Source organism: Blennius ocellaris (genome assembly GCF_963422515.1).
Source record: "Blennius ocellaris genome assembly, chromosome: 4".
NCBI lineage: Eukaryota > Metazoa > Chordata > Actinopteri > Blenniiformes > Blenniidae > Blennius > Blennius ocellaris.
This window is the reverse complement of record NC_137653.1, coordinates 8,906,208-8,929,189: the sequence shown is the minus strand read 5'-3', so window position 1 is coordinate 8,929,189 and position 22,982 is coordinate 8,906,208. Positions and strand designations below refer to the sequence as shown.

Sequence of the window (22,982 nt, the reverse complement as noted above, 5' to 3'; positions counted from 1 at the left end):
GACGTCTCCTGCTTTCTAGCATCCACTTACTTATTCAGTAAAATACGTTGCCAAAATAGGAGCTCAGAGGTACAAGCATCAGCCGACAGATGTTTGCGTGTAAAATGAGCCTCAATTTTGTTCCAGCTCTCCAGAATGTTGTTAATCAATTTGGAAACTTGGACAGGCCAACGGCTCTCGGAAATGGGCATAATTAAGTCCATTTTTCTTTCACCTGGAATACGGAGATGTCAAACACTGCTGTGCTGGCGTCCTTTGCCTGATGCATCTGCCTCTGGACTGAGATAATGTGCTCTTTGCTCACTTCATCTGGCCTCTATGAAATAGAGGGCTGAAGTTAGACGAGGTCATTGTTGCTTTGTTCGACATCTGGCCTTTTTCACTTACTGAAAGGTCTGCCATACAGACAGAATTAATTAGAGCCAAAATCGTACCTGTTATTGTCCAACTGGTAGTTGTTTGCTTAAGATTAAAAACTTCAAGTTCCACTTTACAATTATGCTTGGGCTATTATCAAAATCACATGACTGATAACCTGTCCTTAGAATTGGTAAATGCTATATATTATTACCAAAATCATCAGGGGTGTAACGTCTTCCTATCCATTTGTATACATTGTCTTTATATATATTGCATGATACCCTAGTACTTGCCCACCCCTGCACGCACACATTACTTTCAAATGAAGGCGTGCGTAGGCACTCCCACACACACGCTGCACACACCGCCTTCACTTCCACATGCCTAATGTGTCAGATCAACCCCTGATTTACTGAGCTAATGAGGAGCGTGCTGTTGTTTCCTGTGCCGTGTTATCGCCCCGTCTGGTTCATGGAGTGTCAGCTCGCTGGCTCAGGTCTAGCATTTGGTGGAACCATGGAGAAAATCAGATTTACCTAAGCCTTTTAACTGCGGTTGGGTTTGATCTCATTTAGGAATTGGCAACACAACCTATTTTGTTTGTGTTTAGAGGGAGAATGCAAGTGGAGGGAAGGGTAGGCTGAGAAGTAAATAAAAAATGGGTGACACGGACTAAGCAGCTTTTGCTTGGGGACACAGTTCAAGCCAGGGCCATGACACAAATTGTTAAATAGCTTCTTACCTTTTATTTACAGAGACCTCTTTGGTATTTGTACAGGTCGATATTTGAAGATTAAAAAAAGATTCATAATAAGTGAGTTCCCATAAGCCAGTATGTGAGGGGAAATAGAAAGCCAAAGAGCAAAAGACACATGGCAAACGCAGATTGGATTCACACTTCTATCATGTAGCACACATGTGCACAACCATGCCAAGAAGGAAATGCATGCTTAATCCATTGCTAAAGTATTAGTTGTAGGTTCAGCTGCACAAGAAATACGCCTGCATGCTTCCTTTTCAAATATAAAAGACACTTATGTATATCAGTGTAAGACTTTTCAGAGAGGCACTGCTGTTCAGAAAACATTTAGCTTCTACTTTAACTAGGAAGATTAATTCAGAATAATTCACCGTCAATAAACACCACAATAAGTGTAGAAAGAAAACACTGGTACATTTCTTTTATTTTATTATTTATAAGTCCGAGTGTATTTTCTTCTTTTGCAATCTATAACTCAGTCAGTGATTGTCACACGATAGTGGTGGCTTTCATTCTGTAAAGTATCACCAGGCCCACTCAAGTGTTTCATATGTTTGACTGAAAGTGATTTCTTATCTCAGTTGCAGTGAATAGGTGAGAGAAGAAACTCTTCGAGGAACTTGATGCTTTTGTAACTTTAATCTTCATCCTGCAAGGTAGAAAAATCTAAAACATGAGAAACGAGTCTATTGTTGCCCTTAAAGCAAATATTTTGAACGTGCACCCTCACTCACTAGGATATTTCATTTTAAAGAAATTCTTATTTTAAAGTTATTGAAGGAATTAAACAAGAACTGATTAGCCCTGAAACTAAGACACACAGAATGTGTTCCTCATGTTGCAGTTACAGTCTTGACAGAATTAATAATCCAATGGTTACTTGAAAGGCTTGAGTCAATCAAAACCAATGCAAAATTATATGATTGCAGTTATATTTGCATAAGTGAAGCCAGCCGTGGAAAAGTTTAGTATTTAAAAGGCTGTTGCTTTTAAAATGAAACATCCCTGAAAGCATTTAGGGTACAATTTAAGTCTGACAAATATAAAAGGAATATTAGCTTAGTTATTGCGGTTGTAGCAAATAAGATTGAAGTCCCATCTTCATTCCCACTATTTTGAATCCATGTCTCAATTTGCCCATTTTCCCAATCTGCAGAAACTCGCTGAGTGACACATGAACACAATCTTTGCCTCTCAGCCCATTTCTCGCCCACCTCATGATATTTATGTGACTGAATGTAGAGGGACAGATATCATATAGTGCCATGTATGCAGAAAAAAGGCTGGGTGGAAAGCCAAATACTAAGCATGGCCCGGGGTAACGGAGGCCTGTCAGCTCTGCCACGCCGTCTCACAGCTGGCTGAGTAGGTCACAGCGACAGATCACCTCAGTTTGGCCACAGCACCGTCAACCTCCAACCCTCAGGAGAGTCAGTTTGAAAAAGCTAAATGTTAAGCCTTCCTGAAACGCACTCTCGGATCACACGCACACGTGAGTGCATGATTACTCACCTCATGCAAACAATGAAAGGATACGAACACACAAAGTCATAAAGAGGTAGTGCAAAGAAACAACAGACCAACACAGACAAGAGAAAAGACCCAGACGGACCAACACTTCTGCCAGACAGTATTTCATGAGGAGACTGAGTGAGTCATCTGTCCTACTCACCAAATGCTTCTTCCTTTTGTCTCACAAAATGTTAATGTTGAATCGGATAAAAACCCACAGACGAGACAGTCATAAAAAAAAAAAGAGAGAGAGAAATTGCGGCATTTCCAATTTATAGATTAAACCTGCTGATGTCAGTGTTTAAAGCACAAACGCTGAAGGACAACTACTGACACATGTCACTTCATGCAGTCTCTTTGTGGTTTTAGTGGTTCTTTATTGTGGGGGAAAGGATTTTAGCCTGTGTATTATTTATTATCTGTCAATTTTAAAACCACTCAGAATCTTTTTGTGTATTTTTTTATTTATTTTTTTTTAATCTGGCATTCAAAGAAAAACCTTTTGCAGTAGTTACATAATCCAGCACATACTGGCTCAATCTAAACCAAATAGGATGAAATCTGCATGAAAGGTGGATGGATTGACTTGCAGTGTATGTATATGCCGCATGACAGATGACCTTATATGAATGGGGAAGCCATTCAAAAGTTTAGATGACTATCGGATGAAAACTTTCTTTCGAAGTAGCATTTCCCATTTCAGCTTTGCTTTTAACTCTGTGTCCCTTAAAAAAAATCACAAAAAAACAGTCGTATTTGCCCCTCTTACCTTGAATACAGTTAAAGGCAATACACTGAGATATTGTAATTCTCCACTGGATGTCATGAGGATGCTTTTCACCACTCAAAGTAATGGATGCATTTGAAAACACACCTCTGACGCTCGCAGTGCATTCCAGGCTTCAGAGATGAACTTCTCACTGCACATTTTAAGTAGTTTCACGTTTTATTTTTTTTATTTTATCCATTACCTCCCTGGCGCCTGAGTGAAATGGTTGATTTCTGCTGCGAACGAGAAAGCCGCCTCCCTCTCACAACCTTCACCTTTCAGACACCTCTAGTGGAGATAGGCTGTACTTTTGGGAAAGTCTCCCCTCCTAGCTTTCCAGAGATGCAAGAGATTTAAGGGGGTCAGGAAAGGGGACTGCTAGATAGAAATCTAATTAGGTGATTGTGCTTGAGGGAGCTTCGCTAGCTGCTCGATAAACTCCCACACACTCGCTCTCCTCCTCTCTCACTGCTCTCTCTCACTTCTCTCTCTCTCTCCCCCTCAGCTCTCAGTCTGCACTCACCCCGAGAGCTGCCTGAGAGTCCCCCCGCTGAGGGCACAGTCACAGAAAGCAGATCATGGCTCACTTACTGTGTCTTCACTTCTGTTCACTTTCTTCAAAGAAAAGAGTAGTTCCACTCCTCTGCTGATAATAAGGCTGTTGCATATAGTGTCTTCTCATTGCTCGTTATTGTCTTGACATTCAGACTGAAATAAATATGACAGGGCCTCAAGGAATGATGGCAAGAAAAGATTACTCCTGTTTTGGCATCCAACACGCTCAACTGTATTTTTTTATAGATCACCGTGGATGACTGGATGTGTCACGGCTTCTGCTGTATGGCATTGTGTCTGTTTGATTGTGAGACTACACTCACACACACACACACACACACACGTGTGTTAAGTATGCTGGATCCTGCTCAAAATAGCTGACAGCTGTGAAAATCGTTTTTTTTTTTTTTTTTTGAGCGAAAGAGCTTTTTCTATCCTATTACGATTGCTTGGCCTCTTCTATTTCCCATTTATACAAACCCGTGTTTCTTAATGCACGATTTGTTTCAGATCATGTTTACTTGTATTAATAAAAAAAGAAAAAGAACCTGATTTGCAATGGAATAATAATAAAACATTGTATTTATCACTGCCTTTCAGGACAGCCAAGGTCACAGCAGATAATAAATAGTTATGATCAAGTTAAATTCATAGCAACGGGAGGCAACGTTCAGGGATTTACAGTAGACCAACATCGTTTATAATGAAAATGCTTGTCTTAAAAGATAGTTTTAAGGTCAGGTTTAAAAGGGAGTTCCAGAGGTGGCGGGCCGAGTGGCTGAAGGCTCTTGGACCGCATGGTAGTCGTGCGGACCTGAGGTACAGTCATTCTGAGAGAGGAGGCATATTTGAGGGTGCAGCTGGGTGAGTAGAGTGGAGGAGCTCCGTGAGGTATGGAGGAGTGAAGCTATGGAACGCCTTGAATGTCAGCAGGTGAATTTTGAATAGAATGTGTTGTTGAATTGGGAGCCAGTGAAGTTTACACAGAACTGGAGTTAAGTGATGAAGAGAAGATGTTCTGGTGATCATCACCAGAACATGATGATCCAGGTACCAGCATTTTGAAACGGAGTGTATGGATGGATTTCAGAGGAAGACCAAATAGAAGAGAATTATAGTAGTCCAGATGGTAAGGAACTTGTGCATGGACCAGTGTGGCAGTGCGGCTACATGAAAGGGAGGGGCAAAGGTAGTTGATGTCGCGAAGGTCGAATCACGTAGACAGAGTGATGTTTTTGAAGTGGGTTGGAACTGATTGAGTGCTGTCGAGGATAACACTCAGACTCTTAACCTGAGTGGAGAGAAAAACAGAGGAGCTGTCAGTGGTGATGTGAAAAACTATGAGATTTTGTGAGGGTGGACTAGGAAGACAATGAAAAAGACCTCTGTTTTATCACTACTGAGTTTAAGAAGGTTTAGGGAGAACCAGGATTTGATTTCCTGTCGACAGTCATGGAGGGTGGTGGGTGGGAGAGTGGATGTGAGTTTGGTGGAAAAGTAGAACTTGGTGTCATCCACGTAACAGTGAAACTGTAAACTTGTTTTTTTTCTGAAAATGTAGCCAATCGGGAGAAAATGAAGAGGATGGGACACCAGAATGGAGGGTAGATGGCTGGGATGTGAAAAGTAATGTATGTCTTATATAAGATGTGATTTTATTGCACCATGTAGCTTATTGCACTGACAGTTATTGTTGTATTATGCATACAATGTAAAATGTAATAATAAATATGGCGGTGACTCATCAGGTTAAGTCTGACGTGTGGAGGCTCTGGGTTTATATCTCCATATCGGAGGAAAAAGTATACGTGTACAATTCAAGTTGCGATGATGAAAGGAACGGTCATATAGACTATATGTAAATATTAAAATTAATCTATGGTGGTCTAAAGGTTACTGAAGCATATTTGAAAACAGGAGTTTCTTGGTTTGAATCCTACTTCTGCAAAGCTTTTACCACTAAGTGCTCAAGGTGCATCAAAGGGTGCATCCAAGACAAAATTCAATCAAAGCTAAACCAAATATGTAGATGATTAATTGTCACAACTCCTGAAGAATGCAGGCAAAACACATGTTCTCATCTGCATGTATAAAAATTATCATTAGGGTGTTTTGACACAAAACATTAAAATGGGCAACTTGAGTATTATTGGCATCATTCAAAGAGAAATTAATTGAAGAAGTTGTGATTTATTATAGTATACAATACTTTCAACTCAGGACTTAAGACAAGCATATAGTTATATCATGTGTTATCGCATATGTCTCATGCCTAAGCACTCTTAGTAATCCTGACTGGAAACACTGTCTGTGCATTTCACACCTTTAGAAATGCAGTTGTATAATAGACCTTGCATGTGCCTGACATTGCAATGCAATACTGATGGAATTACAACCAGCTGGTTTTTTTTTGTCCACATTAAACTGGAGGTATACATGCATTCAGGATACATTGATGGTCAAACCACCTTGAATCATGGATCTGAGTGTCCCTGTTTGTGTCTCCCAGGTGACACAGGTTGCAGTCTATAACAATGCGCTTGTAGGTTTTCCACTAAATATGTCGGCAAAAGTCTTATCACAGTTTAATCAAACAGAAAAATACTAATATGCATGAATGTTTATTTTACTAATGTGACAGCAGCAGCAGTAAGTATTCTCTGTGGGTCTGTATTAGGGAGTCTCCAGGGACAGAGTGAGTTATAGATTATTCACCAATTGAAAGTCTTTACACCCCAATCCGTCATGGCTGGAGTTGCATATAGTACAATGAAAATGTTACATAAGATTCTGGCCAATGTCATTAAAAAAACGTTTACTATGACATGCAGTGAAGCAAGCAATAAGAAATCACTTGGATCTTTTTTGTGGACAGTGGTTGTACTATTTAATTCTTATAACTGATAGTGAGCCAAATGTTTGAGTACAACCTGTCTGCAGGATATCCTTTTTCACACAGTGATTAGTGGGGTTCAAACCCTGAGCTTCCAGTCACAAACTGGCTTCACCAAATTTTCGGCCAACACTGGAAAAACGTATTTATTCCCAAATATAATTGAGTCAAACTTGTATGCCTGAAATCCTTGAGATGCAGTTTAATACCAGCCATAAACATATATAATCATGAACAGGCTGCAAATGAGAGGTAATAGCTTATTGTCAGAGGTAAGGACAAAACATGTAGGTTTAAAACAAGATTCTGTAATATATTTAAATTCATAAGCTCGTAGAATTATAGATTGTGTCAAATTGAAGCTATTATGCTTTACAACTTACAGCAATTTGAAATGTGTGAATCCTGACATCCCATATAATTCATCTTTATAAGGATACATGCAATGTGTTGTTTATTTCTGTGTTCTTGTGATTCTCGTGTGCAGCTCACTAAGGAAGAAGCATGTGATTTACCCTGAAATCATTCAGAAGCATTTTGTAATTATGAAGTAAGCCATATTATCCTAAACAGCCTCCATGAGCCGTGGGTATGACTAAGCCTGTTCACTGAATGTGACGTAACTTCAGTGCTAAGGAGCCGTTCATTGTGAAGGTACAATTGCAGTCCGCGAGCATGTTTTCTGCAGCATCTTTGTCAAAGTAATGCACAGCCACCACTCATCATTCAGAATCACATTATTTGGTAGAAATTAAGCTTTTTCTTTTTCTGCTCCTATTTATATATATATATATATATATATATATATATATATATATATATATATATACACTCGCGTCATCAGCTCAAATGCCACACAATAAAATAAGATGCCTTCATTTCTTCATGATACACGGAGTGCATATACAATGGGATTGTCTGAATAATTAATTTTCAGATAGATGAAGAATTCCATACACACTTTGTGAAAGGGCATGAATGAGAAAGATGTTTTGGACAAGATAAATATGAAGAACCAGAACTCGCTGTAAAGGGATGAATAAAAAGAAAATGAAAAGACATGTAGATAGAGACAAGAAGTGAACAAAATGAGGTTTCACTCAACTAAACCAAGGCGTATTTAACATTTTTAAGTATCCAGTACCTGAAAGACAGGATGGCTGATGTAAAAGCCAAGTAATGGTTTGATATATTTGCCTTGATCTTATCCGGTACTTTCAGCTTTTGTGAGATCAGACAACGGAGGTACAGCCATTGAACAGCCTACTTTAATCATTCTGAGAAATGCCACACCAAATAGTAACTTCTGGAGGTTGACTGCCATGTGTGTCTCTGCTGATTTTGAATAGTGCCTGTGAGCTATTCGTGTGTGTGAGCATGTACGTGTGTAGATACAAGATAAAAATCAATATTCTTGAATACTAAAAAGAAATGCACTTTATTTGTTATTTTCCCCAACCATTTTTAACTTAAAACGAGTAGCCATGTTGCATAATTTAGTGATAAAAATGCAAAGTGCGGTATGAGTGGTTCTGGCAACTCTCTGAGGAGTGTTGTTTATTTAAACTGAATATTAAGAATATAGATTTGTTAAAAGGAAGGATCTTTTGCCAAGGCTGAAAGCCCTTAAGTACAGACTAATGAGACTAGCTGATTACAGTGGGAGTAATGCTGCCAATACAAACAAGAGTTGACAGGAGTGCAATAAACTAAAATAAATACCTGAGTTTTTAAAATGGGCTGAGCACAAGAAAATATTAAAAAAATTACACCATGAAAAGTCATCTGCAGTTTTTGAATCATAGAAATACATTATTGGGTTTTTTGGCGTAATGACATTTGCCATCTGTGCCGCATGCCTGCTGCCTTATATGATAGACCAGACAACAGCAGTGGATGATGATGACGAGAGCGACACTGCTGTGCAAAACTGCATGTTCACTTTAAAAGTTGAGTTTTTGATTTGATTATTGCGGTAAAAATTACATTTTATCATACTGCACCCTCCACAAAGCTGCTCCTCAGTGCTAAATCGATGTGCGTATTTTATATATATAAGCTATATGAAATCCAAAATACAAGAGAAAAGATGAGCATTTTCTTTGTTAAAGATTACAATCTTTGAAGATTCGCCTCAGATTTCAACATTTTGTTGTTGGAAAAAAGTTGGTTAATGTGACAAAAAGAAGTATACTCTGAATAAATCTTCTATATAAAATGAAAAGGAAACAATTATATATTGAACTCCCTCAGGCAATGTCTCTCGATTAAATATTTTGTCAAATTCTAAAACTGTTTTATTGCACTGGATAAGATCACGCTCACTGCAAGGCAAGCTCTCGTTCATCACTGTGAATAGTCTCTTTCATTTTAAATTGCTGAATTAAAACCTTGCTGGAGTTCCAATTTTAAGTTTAAAACCATGATGAGGACAGGCGAAGACATGGCTAAGATTAAATGCGACATGATACTACAGATAGGTTATTTTATGTCGTGGTTAGCAGTCTTGCCACAAACCTAGAAGTTCGAGTCCATTTGTGGCAACCTTATTTGGAGTTTGCATGTTGTTCCTGTGATTTCATCTCATAGTCCGAAAACATGTTTTTTAGGATAGCTAGTCTCTCCAAATGTGAGTATGATTGTCAATCTTTCTCTGTGATTGACTGGTGATCTGCCCAGGCTGTACCCTGCATGTCACCCATAATGAATTAATATAGAAGATGCTTAGTTTTCAGTCAAAATATGTTTTATACATTAGGCGTCTTGTATTTTGTAAATGTTGCCACTTTTCTGTCTTCCTTAATGTCCAGGATCTGCAGAAGATTCAGACGTTTAAACAACTTTTATAAACGGATTTGACGTATCTGGCATTTCTGCTGCACACTATTGTCTGCAGCTTGAAAACAAACCTCCTCCAAAAAATCTTATTCAGCTCCACTGCTTTTGTTTTCAAGTGCAAGTAAACAAAGGTGAAGGAAATCACAATAATAAGAATGTGGACTTGTACGCCGTGTGCTTGCAGAGGAAACAGAGGCGACAGATGTGATGTGAAAATATCATTTATCAGCTTGTGGTTTGATGCTGACTGTAGAGTAATAGGATGAGAGGAGGATGAATTGTCACTGAGAGCCCTGTGTTAAGGTGAAAGGATCTCCAGGGGCTGTTTGATGTCTGTTCGGCTCACCGTGAATCCTATCTCACCTTATTGTGTCCACACAGAGTTCTCAAAATTGGATCACAGTTGATTTTTATCTTTGAATGTGGATCACTGTTATTGCATTAGAGAGGAGGGTGACAATCCCATCCAGCCTGTGTGACTTTCTTTCTGTTTCACTGCACATTTTCATTTTGACTTTGCCCCATGTTACTGCAAAAAATAAGTCCGATTTGCCCAATGTCTCTGTCCCTTTCTGATCAAAATAAAGCTTTTTTGGGTGAGACTTTTCGTGATGATTTTGCATTTCTTACATTAACGTTCTTCATATTGCTGTGTCAACCTTTTCGAAAGAGAAGTTTTTATTTCTCTGTGACTGGAGCACCTTTCAACTCCTCTTTTATGGGAAACCTTCTCGGTGTGTAGTATCCAAATACACTCGCTGCACCTCGCTCCCTCCCTTATGAAAGAGACATTTGAAATGCAAAATGTTTTTTTTTTATTAATTTCCTTGTTCCCATTGATTACATCTGATTAGATAACCCGTTTCCTTTTGTCATTGCCCCCCCCCCCCTCTTTCCCCCTCCCTTCCTTTTGCTTTGACTCTGACTTTTTCAGTTAATACACACCATAAGTGTGGTGGATAGAGACGAGCCACAATCTGGACACCGCTTCTTCTTCACACTCGCTCCCGAAGCCTCCAGCAATCGACACTTCACCTTGTGGAACGTCAAAGGTGAGAGTCCAGAGATCCTCAAATTGTGGTTGAAGAGGCATTTCTGAGCATCTGTGGCTGTATTTATCTAGGATGTGATGTTAAAAACAGTTTCCCTTATTTTTTTGCGAGTGGGTGTTTGCATTTTAAGTGAGTGTTGGTACAAACAACTGCTGAACTGACAAATGAATGTACCAATGTTTGACATTATGATGAAACTTATGAAAGTGGAAGACTTCAGAATGATCTCAACCTTTACCAAAGTGATTGGATATGTGAGTGTTTGTATAAACAAAACATGCTTGAGGGCATTTTGTAAATGTAAACCTCAAGGCTGCAGCTCCCAAAACTTTTTTCAAATATCAACAACAAAGTAAAAAAAAAAAAAAAAAATCTTGGGTATTGCATTCAGGTACCAGATGGCTGTATTTTCTTAACATAAGACAAGTGATAAAGTTCACTTCCAGGATAGTTTAAAAATTGCCAGAGACAGTTTTAAAGTGAGCCAATTTAGTGTAGTTTGTCTTTGATTTAGCATTTGCTTCATAATCAGGCAGATTTCTTTTAATTTATTTTAATGTTTGGATAAACACCACCTGTTGCCAAAGTGAAACTACTCAAAAGTATTACTTTCCAGTGAGTGTCTGATTTTCTGAGCTTGCAAATAAACATGTTTTCAGAGTGTATTGCCTCAGAGGCCCCATGGTGATATAGTGAAATGCACTCTTGCCTCATAGTGGCTGTGTTTCTGGTTCTGTTGTTTCACCTTTCTTTGCGAGTGTGTGCATCTCCCTGTGCTCGTGTGGCTTTCCTCCAGGTAACTAGGTCTCCTCCACAAGTCCAAAGACAAGCTTATCATTTTGTGGCTTGGTTGCTTGAGTTGACTGGAGATGTCAATGTGTGGACATGTGTGCTTGTCCATTTCTCTGTTTGCCATGTGATGGATAAGCAACTCGTCAGGAGAGTATACTCATCCTTGAAACCTTCATTTTGAAATAAGAGTATGGAAGATATTTTGAGATACTTGCTTGACTCCAGACTATAATTTCTGTTTGAACAGCAATTTTAGCTGTACAGTCTGTTTCACATTCATGAAAATTGCTTTCAGCATAGCATCAATACACACCCACAAGTTGTAAGGAATCATTTACAACCCTGTGTTTCCCAGTGACGACTTTGCATTGTTAGGGAAGATGACTTTTTTCATGCTTGTCTGTGTTTTTGCGAGCATGCTTTGCAGATCCCTTGTTTAGAGATGTGTACCTTAAGTGGATGTGACATCTGGCTAAATCAAGATTGATCTGACACCAGGAAAATGTCAGGGGAGCAGCCTGAACCAGGGAAATGTCACCATGTGAATGCTCACATGCATAAAACAAACCTTGTATAAAGTACATACAGGCGCTGTATACACTTGTGTGCGTGGATGAGCAGGGGATGGGCAAAAGTATGACAGAAGTATCCCTCTGGCTCTGTGTTTCTCATTTCCACACAAAGCTGCACACGCAGTTATGAAACATGCAACACAACATGATAAAGATTTCCTCCATTTTACTTCTCTCTGCTTCATTTTTCACCATTACCTCGACGTAAGTAATTGTCTGTCTTTAGATGCACACGAAATCAGAGGTGTGAATGTGGGTGATTGTGGAAAATGATAAATCAGCACACTCAATATATGTATATTTTACATTTTATGTCGCACTTCCCACCCATTATTTCCAGCACTACACACACATACATACAGAAAAACAAAATGTTCTAAAATACATATAGCCATGCCCGCACATCTTCTGTTGAAAAGAAAAGAAAACACCACCTAGATTTTTTTTTTTATCCTCCTACCCCTCGTTTTTTTTTCACTCTGGTGTCTGTTTTCATGGACACATTTGTCAACCTGTCACTTCCAATCTGTCACTTCTTCTTTTCCTCATCATGGCCTCACATTGTGTTCTGTCTCCAAGCCTTGACACACAATGATGAAAAGGCATTTTCCCCATGTTGCTAAACTCTTTGAAGTTGTTGCTGGCAGTCTGTAAAACAAAAAACCCCATTGAACCAAATAAAGTTTGCTACTATTTGACAAACTGCCATCATTTCAACAGCAAAATGTCCTTCAAAACACCCCCCTCCAAAAAAAAAGACAAATCAACAATTTTGCAAATTCTGTATTTTTTCTTTTTAACAAAAGCATAAAAAAAAAAGTTACATATATTTGCTCTGGAAAATAAAACATAAGTATGTGCAGAGATTAGGTGGTGAACCAGGCCTTCTCCCACGAACCCTACTATTTCAGTGGCTTGATTTCATAGCATTTTTGGAGTTGGATCATTGCTCAAACAAAACAGCACTGCAATGCCTCAGAATTGCTAAAATACATTTTTATCTTCTTTCAATTGGCAGGACCCCAAAAGCCCTTCACCCTCTGACTTTCCCTATTAACACACTGATACAAATTGAACACCTGCAGAGCATCTTATGGGATCCTTGACCTGCTTTTATCTCCGACAGTCAAGTAACAACAGTTTTGTTGGGCTTTTTTTATTTTTGAACTCTCGGTGTCATTGAACTTTATATCAATAAAATCGGAATTCATACAGAACAAGAAGAAGAAGGGGGAAAAAAGGGGGTTTTGGTTTCGAATGCTCTGTTACAGAGACCCCACAGTTGATTTGCATGTTTGACTTGACACAGTTTTTCCGCTGTCATCATTACGATTCAAATCTCGACCCTCTTTTTACAAGTTCACTGTTTTAACCTGGAAGGCACCACTGCTCCTGATTCTGTGTGATGGCATAAAGATAGCTGGACAAACTTGTTTTATAATTTTTTTCCTGAAGCAAAGAAGCACACAAGACAATGCTGTATAAAAGTCAAAAGGACAAACTCAGGGGTGTAACATAAACAGTAATATGAAAATTGTTTTACATGTGCCAGGGGGACTTTCAAGTGACATGGATAACAGTGATATATGTTCAGGGAGATGGATTACTTGCTATCCTCCATGCAACTGTACCCAGGAAGCCACTCTCACTCTATTTGTCAAAGTCTCGTCCTGTATTCTGCTTTGCATTTATCTAGGTCTCTGGCAGAGCGGTTGTATATATACTGGTGAAGTTTAATTTTCAACAGTGCCTCTCAGACTCATTTTCTCATGAACTATTCTTTGCTTTAGAGAGGAAAAAAAAGAACAAAAAAAAAGAATAAATGTTGAAAGGAGTTCGCTCTGTGTGAAATCATTTAACCTGAAGGTAAACTTGACAACCCTGCCAGTCTAAGTCTGGAGTCCTTGAATGTAAAACATTTTTATTCTACTTGTTATATATTAAAAGTGACGATATTCGCTCTCTTGCTCTTTACCACTTCTAAAGTTATTTTGATTGTAATCAAAATGGCAAATGTCTTGCCCTGAAAACTGTAGCACTAGAGTCGCATTAATTAAATATAAAGACTTAAATATAGATCTGTTTCCACAGGCACTTTTTTCTCAAAAAGAAAAAGTGAATACAATGATATAAGCATATCCTATATGGATTTTCATGAAATTCTTTCATGCCAGATAAGAGCATAATTTATTGTTCCAGAGAAACAAAGTCAGTCATGTGTAATTCTCTGCTTTACCTTGTCTCTCTGACCCCAACCCCCAACCTCCTCATACTGCCCACCCAGACAACACAGCTGGCATTCGTACCCAGCGGTCACGCTTTAACCGCCATGAGCAGAATGTGTACTTCCTGCCGATTCTCGTGGTTGACAGCGGGCCTCCCTCCCTCAGCTCCACGGGGACCCTGACCATCCGTGTGTGTGGCTGCGACACAGGTGAGAGCTACTGTAGGGGCTGCACCATTACTGACATTATCGTCACTGTCACCCCCTGTATTAGTGGCAGCAGTACTGAAAGGTCATCTACATGCCATTCTTTTGGTCAGCAAACACATCATATCAGCTCCCCCCCAAAAATGCCAAATGAGTTAAGGTCACATGTAAAAATAATATGTACGCATTACAAACATTATTTTTATTCTGTTTTTCTTATTGTTCTTGACGAGACGTTGCATGTTGACTGAACGGACTCAATAGAGACACTGTCATGAATCTGTGCAGTAAATGCTCTTTTTTTTTTTTTTTCTAACACAGAGGGAGCCATCCAATCCTGCAATGCTACAGCCTATGCAATGAGTGCGGCTCTCAGCCCTGGAGCACTTATAGCACTACTGGTCTGCATGCTCATCCTCATAGGTAAGCAGCTGGATGCACTCATGTATTTATGTATGAATGGCTGTACAAGGGATAAATGGATGGATGTATGATGGATTGATAAGCACTGTTTATTAGTATTACTTTTCTGGGGTCATGACTAAGGTCCGCCACTCCAGCAGGACCAACCAAGAGCATTAACTATCACTAGGGGAATGTGCCAGTGAAGAGGTAAACTTGGGGCTGCACCCCAAGACACTACTCTGTGTCTTCTATTCGTAAATACGATGCAACCAAGCATGTTGTCTTTTAATGGATTGGCCACTTTGAGAAGTCCATATTTCAGTGATTAAATTGCACACGTGGTAGCAGAAAAAAAAGAAGATAAATGACCTTGAAACTGGATCAATTTTTCATCCGTCTGTCAAGTTCTTGTTGGAAATGTTGTTTCTGCGCTTCAGATTTTATGAAGAGAAAGTATTTGTTTAAACTAGCACACAGGTGATGACTGGCTTTATAGATGATATCAAGTCACTTGCATCCATGAAGCAGACAAAGATGGAATGAATAGAAGTGAAATCGAGGTGGGTTAGATGAAGCAAACTGGCAAAAGAGCTACCTCAGCACTCGTATCCCTCAGGAACCACAGGCTTTAAATAGGCAAAGCTTTCCAGACATTCTTGGGCTTTTCCCACATAGACACATACACGCGTGCACTCACAAACATACACATGCATGCACACGCTTACCCTCTCAGAAACCAATGTTTGGTATTGTCATATTTGAAAATTTTATGAGTTCGCTTCTCGTTCCCCTCTCACTGTACATCTCAGCATCCCACTCCTTGGTGACAGCAAGTAACGACAATGCTGTCACAGTGTTTTGTCTCCCTGCTTGCGCCTTTGCATGTTTTACATTGTGCAGGCAGTGAATGATGGATGATTTGACACTGTGCGGCTTTAACTGTGACCAACATTGCGATCTTTTTTTTCTTTAAAAGCTTTTCTAATGAGAGCTGTTAAAACTCGGTCTCCATTAACCATGCCATCACACTGCAGTGAACTTCAAAAGCGAAGCATCATTTATTCATCATGGTTTTAAAAGCTTGGGAAAAAAATGCTATGTACAAATCTAAGGCAACCCCCGAAGGCTATAAAAACACAGTGTTTGCAGTGTATCGTGGTTTTGGTGTTCTTGGCTTGATGGCGTCCCTTCAAAAGCCTTTGAGTTGAAAACGATTCTTTAGTCTTTATATCAAAAGAAAGCCAGACCTTGTGCAGGAGAAATAGAATTACAGCAGATAAAGAAAATGTTCACGGTGGCTTTAGTGAAAGAAATTTTACATTATGCAGTTTTTTCTTGAGGCAGTGAAAAAAGTAAAATGATCCCAAGTTGATTTTCTCTGGCTTCAGTGAATATTGTGGGCTCCAGACATGCCATTGTGATTGAGTGATTGGGAGGAAATGGACTCAACATGCCTCATCAAGGCACTGAAGGACAGGCCAAGTCAGAGCACCCACCTTCTGCTCGTCATCATGAGGACGGTGAAGTCTCAGGGCTGCGGGGGGATGGGGGGGGTGAGCAGTGTTTTCGCAACTATCATTTGGTGTGAATAACAACACAGGGGTGAGGCTTGTGACAGCAATCTTATCATCTCCCCTACACAATGCCTGACACTTCCCCACTACCCTGTGGTATTTAATATAGCATATAGGCATACACTGAATTTGCCCCTGCATGTTGCACACGTCAACTCACTTAGTCAAATCACGCCACACCTCCAAACTGCAATGCAATCCATTCTCCTTGTGCCATATAGCATGTGTAATCTTTAGCTTTCTCTCTCTCTCATGTGTGTGCGTACACACACACGCACGCACACACACACACACACACACACACAATAACTACCTAACTAGCTGCTCTCTCACTCTCCAGAGGATGGACCGCCTCGATTACATCAATTGTTGGATGATGAGAAAAATGAAAACAAATTTCTGCCTAATTACTTTACAAACAAACAGTCCCTCCATCAGTTCATTCATAGGCCTGATTTGATGGATCCATTCCACAGCATCTGCATGCATCCATTCCAATTACCTCCCATCTGCTTGTGATGAACTCCCGTGTGGGGGCAACCAGTGCGGCCCAAGGGTAAATTAACCGTCTTGTCAGGAACGCTTATCGCAACATCTGTACACACGGGGACCAGCTTTGTATGTATAGGAGTCAGGTATATACAGGTACATATGCTGCTAGTGGAAGTAAATTCTTTACACAGTGTTTTATTAGCATCTCTGAAGTCGTGTTAAACTCCTAGTTAAATAGATTTTTAATGGATCACAATTGAAGCATCTGCATTCCTGAAGTGTTATCGCCGAGGAAGGATTTGTCAGGAGGGAGGTTATCTGATCGTCTTTGCTTCCGAATTTCACATAATGGCACATGCTCTCCTTAACACAATTCACTGAAGAAGCTCTTGATCTGCATACAGGAGGCAGCTCATAGCGTTAAGTTTTCTACCTCCTATTACTCCTCTAATTAGTGGGAATTTAGTGTAATTGTATCAGTGCGTGTTTAGTATGCATGTCAGTGTGTGCCACAGTTTACCTCAAACCATGACTGTTTCTTCAGCCCCATGGAAATTCATTTGCCCCATTCATGGAGGAAAAGAATTAACACAATAGTTCCAGACACCGCTTCCCCCAATGGATCCCAGCAAACAATGTAAGAGAAGAACTGAACATTATCAGTCAGAGATACTGCATGAAAACCCAATCGAAGATGTGGACACCTTTTTCAGGAGTCTGGCACAGCTCTTAAGGCATCAAGCAAACATGGTGTTTTCAGTCAACAAAGTTATTTTTAGGCATCTTAATTTCAAATGATGACAGTCATCAGGAAAAGCAACAGGTTATTTGCATGGATTGTGTAAGCATCATGTACTGAACCGATTCTTTAAGAATTTGCGCCAAAGAAAGAAAAGAAAGGAAAGGGCAGGTCATATAAAGTGCTCTATAGGCACACTTTGACTTACAAGGTCACTTTGACAGCATACATTTGTCAGTTAATCCGTGCATGCTATTATTTGTGCTTAGACATCCATGAATGTCTTGTATACGGCACATAATGCCCCGACATTGATCTTCACTGTGAAACACTGTGGACATACCTCATTTTCACTGTGTATGGATGGGTATCCTGGTGACCTCAGAGAATTCAACAATCTCTGCCATGCCAGACAGCACAGGCTCCATTGTAATTGATAGTCTTTTTATCTCTGTGGGCTTGTAGGCATTTGTTTTAGCAAAGAGGCTATCGGTTCCAAGAAGATGCATGGTCCCCACTCGTTAATGATCTATCTAAATGTCCCTTCTCTGGTTCCATTTAGAGCAGTTGCTCAATGTGTCTGCAAAAACCAAGAAAGGGTCGATTTGTAGTAACATGTGCCATGTCTGGCTGCAAGAAAGCAAAAAGAAAAAAAAAATACATTTTCACATGTTGATGAACCTTTGGCTTAATTATTTTTCAGATTTTAACCTAAAACATAATTGATGTGAATCGTACATTTGGATGTTGGCAGACATTGGGTTGCCCCAAAAATCACAAGGCAAGGCAACATTATTTGCATTGCACATTTCAGCAACAAGGCAATTCAAAGAGCTGCAAATATAGAATAATAAACAACAAATGTTAATATCAGGATAAGGAAATAAAAAAAACACAACAAATAAAAGCATTGTTTGGAATGTATAAATATTTAAAAAAATGAAGATCAAATTAAAAGAATAAACAAATAATTGTAATACAAGAGATAAAGGTACACTGCAGTGCAAAATGAGTGAGTGGTTCACTGAAAAGCTGCAGCAAACCAAAAAAACATATTGTTTGAATAATTTAATTTGTGCCCTCATGTCCGAAATAAACTTTCAATTCAATTCAATACTTTTGTTATTAAAGAATTCAGAGTGGGAGCTGCCCTGCAGTTTTACTGTGAGTTTGTTCCAAACTTTTGGCCCATAAAAACTCAAATTTGCTTCTTTATGTTTGCCTCTTACTTTGTCGACCAGTAGTATTATTTCAATAGAAATCTGTGCAAAGACCTGAGAACTTGACTAATGCAGTCAGTTGTCTTGGTCTTTGTGACGACTCAAGATGCAGCTTCTGAATCTGCAGAATTCACTAAAGTCTTCATCAGTCCTGTCGACTAAAGAGGAATACATGACGAAGTTTCTCCATGTCCTCCAAATGTATTCCGCAGGTGAACCTAAGATGTATTTCTAAGTGACTCAGATTGAACTGATACAAATCAGAATATGATTTCTTTCTTTTCATAACAAAAAGGTTGCCATTTTTATTGCCGATCTCTACCAGTCCACATGTCGATGTGTCCTTGAGCAAGACACTAATCCCCAAATTACTCCTAAAGGGTGGGTTGAGCACCCTGTATGGCAACTGCCTATATTGGTGTGTGAGTTTGTGTGTGAATGAGTGAATGTGCTAAATAAGTAGGTTTTCTGCGGCATCATTCTGGGGGTCTCCAAAGGTTGATAGTGACTTTAATTGGCAAACTTATAAAAAGAGGCCACTATTCTGATCACAAAAAGGTTTTCCAAAACAAATCCAACATTAATTGTTAAAGTTTGCTTCCAGTATTCATGATATTATAAGTTATATAAGTTATTATTGTATTTTATAGTAACCTGTGTTTTGCATTTTATCATGGTGTCTTGAAAACAAAATTAAGCTCAATCTAGATTTTAAGAAGTCACACTTTAATAGGGATGTACAGGACACAGTAAGAAGCCATTACAGATGTGTGTGAAAGAATAGAAACTTGTTTTAGGTTCTGACAGCGGTTGCTTGCTTGAGCAAGCTCAACTTCAACAACGTGGCCCACACACAAACAATGACAGCAGTAAGAGGGTTTTACTCAAGAGTAAGTTTTTAAACAAGCAATACTCCTACAGCACGGTGACTGCTAAAACCACTATTTATCGACTTGGCTGTGAGCCTTCAGCCACAGCTGAACACCAGTCAGAGTGATGGTAAATTGTGGTGTTTATGCTGTTTCTTCCCAGTCCAATTAGTGGAACCAAGGTAGGAATCGGCAACAACAAGATATTTTCCACTGCTGAGTCTGTTATGAAGGAAAATGTCTCCTTTTCAACAACTTGCCTAGATAAAAATGTACTCTGTGTAAAGAGATATGTGTTCCCAGATGTTATCACTGTTCCATCACTAAAATTACCAAGTAAGTTCATCATTCATATTGTTGGATACTTGTGTAAACATACTGCCATTTTGAACGTAACTTCGATTCAACAGTCTGAAAAGATTTAAATAACAAAACACCACAGAAGTTTTCACACAAAAGAAATGCCATGCCACAGGGTCAACAAGTGGGAATAACAGAGTGATAATGATAATCTCTTCTCATTAAACAACAGCCACCCTAAATGACTCACAAACAGCATGTATGATTATTATACCAGCTACTCAAATTGTTGTGTTTGGGAGGAAATAATACACCTGTCATAATAAAAAATAACAAGCACAGTGTTGTGTGATAGTCATATATGCAGCATAGTTCTTTCCTGTTTATCAGTCTTCCTCTTTGCCTCTTGATTCCTTCGTCCTCTTCAGCTGAACTCGGAAATTAGTTCTCAATGAGTTCCTGGCCTGACCTGATCTCACGTGAGTGACCGTGTTGTGGCGCAGCAGCTGCTCACTATTCAGCCAATTACACCCGTTTTGGGGAGATAAATGTCAATTGTGTGTCACTTACAACAAGGGAGGATTGACTGGAAACATGTCACATAAAGACAGATGCCTTCAGGGTTCAAGAAATAACTCTTTGGCAGAATACGTCAGGCTGCTCACAATGACACATTCTGAGAAATTGTCAAATTCTTGCACTTTTGGTGAACAACCAATGTTTAAAGGGTGGGCTTCCATGTGGCAGCTGATGGTAAATAAAAAAATAAAAAATAAAAAAACACTCCTGTAATCATAACCCCGGCCAGGACTCCCATGGACATGACACAGATATAGGCCGATACTATACTTTCTTCTTAAATATGATTACTTGCAAGTTCTCAATATTAGCACCATTATAGGAGAGCAATGTGTTAAACATGTGTGTGCTTGTGATAATATATTAGCTGTGGTGCGTCAATATCTGAACACATTCCATTTTACTAATTCATGATTTCATCAAAAAGCGATTTGCTATTCATCTCAATATTTAAAGTGCAATTGTTCATTATCTTTTTTTTTTTTTTTTACTATCCCCAGTGTACATAATTCATTAGAAACTCAATGTAATGTGTTCTTATCCTCACTGGAAATGACATTTGATGTTGTGGTGAATCAGACGAGAGCACGGTGAAAGTTTCAGAGGGAAGGATGAAGCCCTGTGGAGGAGTGATGAAGTTAGCGACTGGGGGTCTAATCACAAATGTACGCATTAATTAAAGTAACTGAGGTGAAATTAAAGCATTATTGATTTATCTGTGCATACAGCCTTTGTTTTCCTCTTGTCTCATTAGTCTATAGCATTATCAATCCCAATTGTCTTATTTTTTTTAATCTGGATTTAATTCTCAAAGGCATTTTGCTCTCGTTTAGCTGGCGAGCCTACTTTTTAGTTTGAAGTGTTACTTGATTTGACTTGGATGATTATTGATGTGCAGATTGGCCTCCATTAAGCCTTTTGAATCATATTTCTCAGCAAGGTAGCCATGATTGTGAAAAATCAATGCTCATGCATTTGAAATGTAAAACTTGATAATATATTATCCTCCCCTGTTTTGCCTTGAGAGGTGAAATCCAAGTTACTTTTAATGTAGTTCTAAACTTTCCCAGAGGAGGTAGTAGCGAATTCATCATGCACAGTGCATGTTTGATGTGAGCATTGATTGCAATTATTTTCTTGAGAGCATTTGTTTCCCTTTTGTGCTGAATGCCCTAAATCTGGGTTTTTGTCTGCTTTTTACTTCTTTCTAAGTGAAAAGGGAAATTTCACTTTTACATCCACGGTTTTCAAACTAAGCCTGACAAATCCTAATCCATGTTAAAGCTACAGATTCCAAAGCACTTGCTGTAATGACAGTTTAAAGCAACTTTTAATTGGTCCCTTGTCTTTTTTTTCCCCATGGCTTTTATTGCATCATTCCATTAATGTTAATCTGACAGATTTGTGTTTAACCCGCTTATTGTGTAGACAAGGATGGAAACTGCGCCAACCTTCCTGATTATCGAGGTTTTCTATGTGAAACTGTAATCGTAAATATTATTGTGGAATTATAATTGTGATCTCTTTCTCTCTGCAGTTCTTGTGTTGCTGATCCTAACCCTGAAACGCCACAGGAAGGGCCAGAGGATGGCAGAGGACGAGGAGGACATGAGAGATAACGTCATCAAGTACAACGACGAAGGCGGAGGGGAGCAGGACACTCAGGCGTATGACATGAGCGCTCTGAGGAACCTTTACGACTTCCCAGAGGCCAAGAGCTGTGACTCTGGCCCGGACATCCGCTCACTGCCGCAGTGGATACAAGCGAACCGGGTGGGTGGAGGCTCAGAGGGGGCGGCGGCGGTGACAGCAACAGACTTCTCCCTTTTCAAAGGCTACATCAGAAAGAAGGTGGAGCAGGCCGATGCCGACTTGTCGGTGCCGCCATATGACTCCTTCCAGACATATGCCTTTGAAGGCACCAGTTCACCTGCGCTTTCACTAAGCTCCATCCACACGCTGTCCACCACCTCGGAGCAGGATTTCTCCTACCTCAGCGACTGGGGGCCACGCTTCAGGCAACTGGCAGGCTACTACGCTCCAGGAAATCCTGAGGAGGAGAGGTCCTAGCACAGCTTCTCCTATGCAGAGACAGTCACAAGGAAAAAAAAAAAAAAGAGAAAAAAAACATCCCTTTTCCTTAAATCTCGTCTTTTTACCCACTGGCACATATCTGAGATCATCAGAGCCAGCACTGTGTACTCATTAGAGACAGAGTACCACATCTTCATCTCTTTAGGAAAACTCCCAGTTTCAGACTTTGAACTCTT

At 39.5% G+C, this 22,982-nt stretch overlaps 1 protein-coding gene across 1 annotated transcript in view; it reads left to right on the top strand.

Moving 5' to 3' along the window:
* Nucleotides 1-22,782, top strand: part of cdh22 (cadherin 22) — a gene marked incomplete at both ends in the record, with an annotated part of 79,054 nt that extends 56,272 nt beyond the window's left edge. Inside the window, 4 exons of the mRNA XM_080494929.1 lie at nucleotides 10,622-10,739; nucleotides 14,388-14,537; nucleotides 14,856-14,957; nucleotides 22,250-22,782. Coding sequence (XP_080351055.1) covers nucleotides 10,622-10,739; nucleotides 14,388-14,537; nucleotides 14,856-14,957; nucleotides 22,250-22,782 — 903 coding nt within the window. The remainder of the gene's footprint in view (nucleotides 1-10,621; nucleotides 10,740-14,387; nucleotides 14,538-14,855; nucleotides 14,958-22,249) is intronic.
* Nucleotides 22,783-22,982: the final 200 nt, after the last annotated feature.